Source organism: Lolium rigidum, chromosome 7 (genome assembly GCF_022539505.1).
Source record: "Lolium rigidum isolate FL_2022 chromosome 7, APGP_CSIRO_Lrig_0.1, whole genome shotgun sequence".
NCBI lineage: Eukaryota > Viridiplantae > Streptophyta > Magnoliopsida > Poales > Poaceae > Lolium > Lolium rigidum.
This window is the reverse complement of record NC_061514.1, coordinates 112,018,969-112,026,406: the sequence shown is the minus strand read 5'-3', so window position 1 is coordinate 112,026,406 and position 7,438 is coordinate 112,018,969. Positions and strand designations below refer to the sequence as shown.

Here is a 7,438-nt window from a genome sequence, read left to right as displayed (position 1 = left end):
AAACTATGTGAGGTGGATCACCATCCCAAGAGAAAAGACTATAAAAATAATAGCTTAACCTAGCTAAATTGTGTGCCACCTTGTTTGAATCACGAGAACAGAATTGGAAAGAGAAAGCTCCAATCCTCTGAGACAGCTCGAAGCAGTCCATTAATTAATATACCCAAAGCATCTGAATTGCTACTGCAGGCGTTGATCACTTGAACCAATCATTTAGTTGTTCTATATGTATGTTTGCTAGGTAAACATATCGAATAATCGATTCACTGCCAAAATACAGAAGCGCCTTTAAAAAAAAAAAAAAACAGAGGCGCCTTGGCGCTTGCTGGAAGAGGTGCTCGAGCGAGGAAAGGGGGCGCGATTCTTGAGCGATGTCAAACCGAAGGATGATGTCGTGCGCATCCACGGGCTCCTCAGAGAGGTTGCTGGTGTCAATGGTTGCGATGGAGCTATTTTTCCCTATCTTGCTCTATTTATTTTTTTATTCTACTTGAGGAATGTTGTCGCATGCCACGAAAAAAACTACTAGCAGAAAAAAAAATGGCGCAGCAAAGGACGCGGGCCCCTTCTAGTATTGCTTAGTTCGCAAGGAATTCTAAAAAAGGAGATAAACGGCAAAAGGAAATCGGAGCAACACTTGTTGCAAAAGAATCTGGGAATGTCTGACGGACATCGGACAAGCTCTGAGCTGCCCTGCACAAGCCGGAGCTAGGCAGGAATGATCGTAAACAGCGGTAGGATGCCTCCAAATCATGAGCTTCCTAGCTGTTAATCCATTCTGGCCAAGGGGTTACACACTCAGAATGCATAAACCAGACATGCGTGCTTGGAGGGGTGCCATTTTTCTACCAATCCAAAAACTTTAACCGAACTGTAAAGATTCTCGATTTGGAAGGTCATGCACTACAAATAATGGCGGCGAAGAGAGCAGATCATCTGCTTCAGTAGCTCTGATGATTGGCAAGCACACATGGGACTTCAAAAAGCAACTCACAAAGCAGGTCGAGAGGACAGATCGAAGAGACCGGAGGGGAGGACAGTTGCTCTGATGATTGGATTAATACTGATGGTAGTTTCCATTCTGAATCTTTGAAGGGTGGCCAGGGCTTCGTTGTCCTGGACGGTGACAGCGATGCTGCAGTAGCCAGTAGCTGGAGGCCTGGAGCTGCGAGAGTCGCTCATGCACAAGATGTGCCATATTCTCAAGCAGAGGCATCAGGTGGGCGACTGATTGCGGTATTGAGGCCATATATAGAATCTAATTCCATCCAGCTAGTGCAAAGTCAATTCCAGCGACTATCTATGACGGATCAGATAATGCTATTTCCATATTTTCTCATCAGATTCAGAGCGGTTTAGATGACCAAAAATGCGGACTCGGATGTGAATATCAGATTACGGATTCTGATCTGAAAAAAGCGGATGCGGACCAGATGCGGTGATATGATGATTACTAAATTGTAGTACTAGGATAGATCAATGTGGTAATATATTAGTTGGCTATTTAGGCTGGCTGAGTAGGTCATTAATCAGATAATCCTAATTGAGTACCTCAGATAATCCATGAAAAATGGCCAATAAACGATAATTCGCATCCTCTGGATATACTTTTGTTACATAGTTCCAGTGTTCTCGCCAGCCATTATCATTACATGCTTCGGACTGTGCTGAAGCCCAACACTTTAGGAATTGAAAGTGTACAGAATGTGAGCACATCACGAGGAAAACCCGTGAAACACTTTTCAATGTTAAGTATAACTTCAAAGCTTTTGTGTGAACTATGACACCTAATATTTATCCATCCCTGCAAATTTACATCATGAGTCACTGAGACCATTTGGTAAAGTTATGCAACAGATTGGAAAAATAACAGGTGAGCCACTAAAGATACAACTTCCTTTCAAGCGATGTGAAGTATAGAATCAGTAAGTTGTTAGTAAGCTCCAGGATGGCAGTCTGATTTATATCGAGAGAAACTCAATGTCCTCCTCGGCAAGGAATGTCTTCCCTCTGTTAATATTATTGACTCTCCGCTGGGACCGCAGAGGGCCACGCTGCGGAAAGAGAACATTTCAGCAAACATAGATATACATGGTTTCAGTTGGTACCAGGATGAGAAATGGTGAAATTGTGATTGTATAATACCTTCCGCAAAACAAATGCAAGGTACAGATAGGATACCTCCCACTCATCCTGCAATAGCATACCTGCATAGCTTTTGATGTTAAGGTGGTGAAATGACATTTACTGAGGATAGTCAAATTTACTACTCCCTCCATTCCTTTCTATAGTGCCTATAGATTTTTAACATTTGTTTCAGAATATAAGGTTGTAGCTTAGGTTTTTTTCAATTACCCCCTCCCCACTCAGCTCCCAAATCGTTCATCTCCCAAATTTGTTATGGTAAGTTAGGAAGATATGGATTTCCCAAATTTTACGTTGATCTCAAATCGTTCAGCTAGGGGTCTTGTGTAAAAAATACTCTTGCGCTAATTTCCGTGCAAAAAAACTGTAGGCACTATAGAATGGAACAGAGGGAGTAGTTAGAATCTAGTTACTCTGGCCTCTTCCATCACCAAGAGCACCCTGCTTCCGCATGAGATCAGCAAATTCTGGCTTTTGCAAGTACTCGTTTACAAATTCATGGAAGTTCTTCATTACAACCAGCTCTAGATCATACTGCAAAAGGAATCACCATTTTTTTATCATAACATCAGCATCTGTCTGTGCAGCAAATGTGAAAAAACAAAAACATAAATAGAAAAATGGGGTCGAATAAATTTTAATAAAATACTGACATCAACTTATTGAAAATAAGGGGAAAATGCACAGGTCATCACAGTAGACTGAGCAATAGAATAAGTGCATACCTCCTCCGCTAGTAATTTGAAGAGATGGATTGGAACAACCCACTCCGGGCAATCAACTGCATCCTGCACGTTGCCAGAGAATTTGTTAGGAATAAGTTTTCATCATGCTGTGTGAAAATAAAATAAATGTAAAGAAGAAAACAACAAGTAACAAGTAGGAAGCTAGGTTACAGGCTTACAACATAGGGCAATACAGACCCAAACAGTTGTAACAAGACATGTATATATGTTCGAGAAGGGCAATGCTGAGGACATCACTTCTAAACTATGCAAAGAGAACGTCTAGGGTAAGGAAGTACCAAAGGTTGCAGCAAACAATGGGTAACATACAGGAGTGTGCAATTTGTGATGAAAATGGGGAGTATGTAAATCCATGTACACTATTCGAGTTGCATTCAACGCTCTAGGAATTGAGGCTATGTCAGACTAGATATTTTGATAAGAATTAGAAAGAGTAGTGGATTTGCCAAGCTAATAAAGACGGCAAATGACTTTGGCATCAGGGAATGCACATAACAATATACACAGTATAATGAATTGGGTGCTTAAAGACAAGTTGTCATACTTTGCACTGGTGATTGGAAGAACTTTAAGAAAACAGTGCATGTTTATCATTTATGCTGCGGTACCTACAACTATATAGAAGATAACTAAGTAAAACAGCAGGCTCGGGAGAATAAGTTGTGTGGTTTTTGGGTCAGGTGTGAGTTCAGATGATTGGGGAGGGATGTGGCTGGCTAGCTAGCTGCATGAACCTTTTTCCATTTTTTAATATGGCAACATAGCCCTACATTGATAGTAATATCTAGCACCAGTGCAAATGTACTGATGCGGAAAACATGCAAAATCATGAGAACGTCATGCTAATCAGATTTCAATTACATCACCATTTTCACATTCTTCCTATGTCAAAATTTGAGTGAACATTCAAATGTGAAAATCAGTGTTCAGCTGGAAAAAATTAAAAGAAGCCAGCTATAGAGGGCACAAATTATTGAAAAGTAGATCCTGTTGTCACCTCTAAATGAAACTTGTACTTGATACCAAAAGGTCTGGATGCAGGGAATTTCTACACCATTGCAAAAACAACAGAAAGAATCAGTTAGTAATGAAAACTAAACATACAAGAAGTTATTATAAATAAACACAATTACCTTTTCGGTGTACTCTTCACCAAAAGTAATACAGTAAACACTGTTCCCAAACTCCATTGCTTCAGCTGAGGATATAATGTTGTATCACACATCTTGTAACAAGTACAGTACAATTTGATGATATCAATCAAACTATAATTTAAGATAGTTACATACTTTCTCTTAGCCTTTTAATGATTACATTAGCATCAGGCATCGTCCCAATGAAAGTGCCTCCAGGACGAAGCAATGCAGATATATTAGCAAGGGTCTGTCTTGCACGTGCTTCAGTCGACCATGAGTAATGCATTGCAAACTGAAATACATAAAGAGATGGCCAGAATAGGACATGTAATCAATATTCAAACAAGTTAGCTCGTTAAATCATGCCCATTTAGTAATCAGACATTCTAAATCTCCTGATGATGCATTACCTATTCAAAGTAGACTAAAGATGACTGTACTTGCATTTCAATTGATGGGCATAACAATGCTACTTAAGTTTCAACATCTTTTCAGCAAGATTTTGTTTGAATGACAACTTCACTACTATTTGCACTATTTGACAGTTATTTATTTTATTTTAAGGTTCAGAAATACAAAGTTCTTAGACAAATAGAAAAAAAATTGAACTAACAAAATAATAACAACAAAATAAGAAAAAAATGAATACTTGTTCGTTGGAAATATAAAGCTGGGTCACACACCTGGCAGCTGCATATGTCAAATGGAGCATCCTCGGATAAATACTCATCCAGACGAGTCTACAAAAACACACAAAAAGAAGCATTGTCATGCAAATCATAATTGTTGATGAGAATGTGAAGAGTAACGCAAATAAAAGACTTGACATTGGGGTCAAGCATATTCTTCCTGGTTAAGTGAAAGCATAAAGAAAAATCATGTGTAGTCAACAAAACTTATGAATATGTTGGTGTGATTTGGCTTACAACTACATACAATATTCAACACTTGAAACAAGCTGTGGCACTATGTCCGATAACATTTGCAGTCTGCTTCAGCGTACATAGCACATCATCACGGTCCGTTTGCTTTTACCTCATAACAATCAGCACAAATAAGCCGTGCAGGAAAACTGAACTTCTTCCGTCGTTGTTGATCAGCATCACCGTTATAACGGGTCATGCAATCTTTTATCTGCAAGTGTAAAGCTCCAAAGTTACGCAAACACATCAAAACAAATTGGGCATAATATGATCACAACTTAAAGTGTTAAATCTGTTTCTGCCTAGTTGAGACCTACAAGAGGTTGGGGGAGCAAAAACGGATGCACAAATTTCTCCGGTCCGAGACAGGAATTTTAAATCTTAAGGTGTTACCAAGTACGCAGCTAACTGAACATGAAGTGGAATATATAATTAACACTACCTTGAAATTAGCTTAATTTTTTAAATAATAACAGTACAGGTTACATATTTAATTCTGCCAAACGATGGCAATGTACAACTCTGCTCTAGGCAGAAAAGCAAATAGAAGGCATGCATGCCAAAGCATTACAGAGATGGAGAAACCTAACTCATGAACCACAAATTACAATATGACATTGACTTATGTAGTTATATGCAAAAAGTGTACATGTCTCATGAGATGGGGAACTAACCGAGCCTTCTGCAATATCAACCCCCACATAGTAGCCAACCTTGGCCTTATCCCACTTTATCAAATCACCTCCCTGCATTACATAACAGATCAGCATTACATTGAGCTAGTACAAGAATCTTCGCTTACCTTAATTAACACACAGAAGAAAAAAACTGCTTACCTTGCCACAAGCAAGATCAAGAACGCGGTCTCCTGGACGCGTATACAGCTGGACCAGGACGCTCTTTATCTGCCAAAGACGACATTGAAGAATTAGCACAGCAACTTACGCTTACGCATCATAAAGATGACATTTTCTGAAGGGTTTAGGAGCTGCATGTGTAGCACAATAAGCAGTGTACCCAGTTGTTGAGCTTTTTAAGGTGGATAATGGGGCTGTTCTCGCGCTCCTCGAGCGACTGGTTCGACCGGGCGCTGTAGTGGTCTGCCACATGTTTTGCGCTCATCTGCTCCTCCGAGTACGCTTGTTGCCCCCCATACCCGCCGCCGCCTACGCAAAACCCAAACCCTAATTAGTTATTTGCAACATAGGATTGGTGGGTTATAGTCAATAAGATGGGGTATGGTGAGAAAGGGGAGCAATAGATACCTAGGCTGAACGGGCGCTTTTGTACGGGGGTGTAGGAGGAGGAGGGCTCGTCACGGGGCCGCCTGCTCATCGCACCGTCGATCGCGGCCGGGCTTCCGGGTTGGGAGGAGGGTTCCGACTCTGTTCAAGCCTGCCTAAAACCCAATAGCTAAACAACAAGCCAGCATACATACATAATTTTACATAGGCTTGCTTCAAGTAACATAAACAGCAACTTCAACAATTAACAAACACAGACAGCAAATTTAAGTAGCATAACAGCAACTTCTTGCGCCATTACTATGTATAATAACAATTAAATAACAGCAACTTCAAGTACCACAAACACAGACAAAACCTTTTTCTCAACCATTACTATCTATAATTCTCAGGAATTACTATTCTATCTATAATTCAACAATTACTATCGATAATACTCTAGTATGTAACCGGCACGGCAACTTCAAGTACCAACTAGCATGCAGCACCAGCTAGTGCAACAACAAGGCAGCGTACATACATACATAATTTACATAGGTTTGCTTGCAAAAAATGCAGTTATGCACAAGGTTCATTATGCACTCTGCAGTGATTCAGACTAGAATTCTTCAGAATAGCCGTATCCCGTATAGAAGTATAGGAGAATGGAGAACTCGAGAAGGAACTGGAACTTACAGTAGTCGACTCTTCAGTGGTTAGCGCCGTCGCTCAGTCGTTGCGCTCGCGCCGGCGTGCAGCGTCGGGAGACCGGAGACGGGAGCGTACGTCGCGTCTGCGTCGTCCGTCGGGGAACGGGGCGAGATGGACTCACGGAGGCGTCACGTCGTCGTCGCGTTGGGGAAGAAGAGGTGGCCCGGGCTGCGCGCCGCCTAGGTTGCGGGCGAGCGGCGCGGTGGGAATTGGTGGACGGCGGCACAGCGCGGCGGCTAGTGGACGGCGACGGCCGGCAGATCGGCGTGGTCGCCGTCGGCGGCTAGGTTTCGGCTGGCGGGCGGCGGCTGCGAGATTGGGAAGGATTGGGAGAAGGATTGGCGCCTGTTGCGTCCCGCTCACGCGGGAACCCGTGTTCGGTTCGGCCCCGTTAGCGCGAGCTAGTCCGGTTTACCGGACGGGTATTTCGGGTTTTCGTCAGGTTTTGCTGGTTTCTTCCAGGCTCTTACCAGTTTCTTCCCGAATCCCGATTGTTCGGGTTATTCCGTTTTTTTCTTCTTTCTTTCTTTTTCTGTTTTCTTTTTAAAAATTTG

At 41.8% G+C, this 7,438-nt stretch overlaps 1 protein-coding gene across 4 annotated transcripts; it reads right to left on the bottom strand.

Moving 5' to 3' along the window:
* Window positions 1-1,594: 1,594 nt before the first annotated feature.
* Window positions 1,595-6,979, bottom strand: LOC124677714 (mRNA cap guanine-N7 methyltransferase 1-like). Of its 4 annotated transcripts, none has more exons than XM_047213675.1 (14): window positions 6,870-6,978; window positions 6,216-6,349; window positions 5,968-6,116; window positions 5,787-5,855; window positions 5,625-5,696; window positions 5,063-5,161; window positions 4,711-4,767; window positions 4,181-4,319; window positions 4,025-4,089; window positions 3,889-3,939; window positions 2,871-2,933; window positions 2,559-2,679; window positions 2,146-2,207; window positions 1,595-2,054 (listed from the first exon to the last, which is right to left on the bottom strand). In XM_047213675.1, the coding sequence occupies exons 2-14, from the start codon at window positions 6,283-6,285 to the stop codon at window positions 1,962-1,964; spliced, it is 1,110 nt and encodes a 369-aa protein (XP_047069631.1). In that variant the 5' UTR covers window positions 6,286-6,349; window positions 6,870-6,978; the 3' UTR covers window positions 1,595-1,961. The 4 variants fall into 4 exon arrangements, with proteins under 4 accessions (XP_047069631.1, XP_047069633.1, XP_047069632.1 ...); XM_047213677.1 differs by having other exon boundaries at window positions 6,216-6,345; window positions 6,870-6,977; XM_047213676.1 differs by having other exon boundaries at window positions 6,216-6,963.
* Window positions 6,980-7,438: the final 459 nt, after the last annotated feature.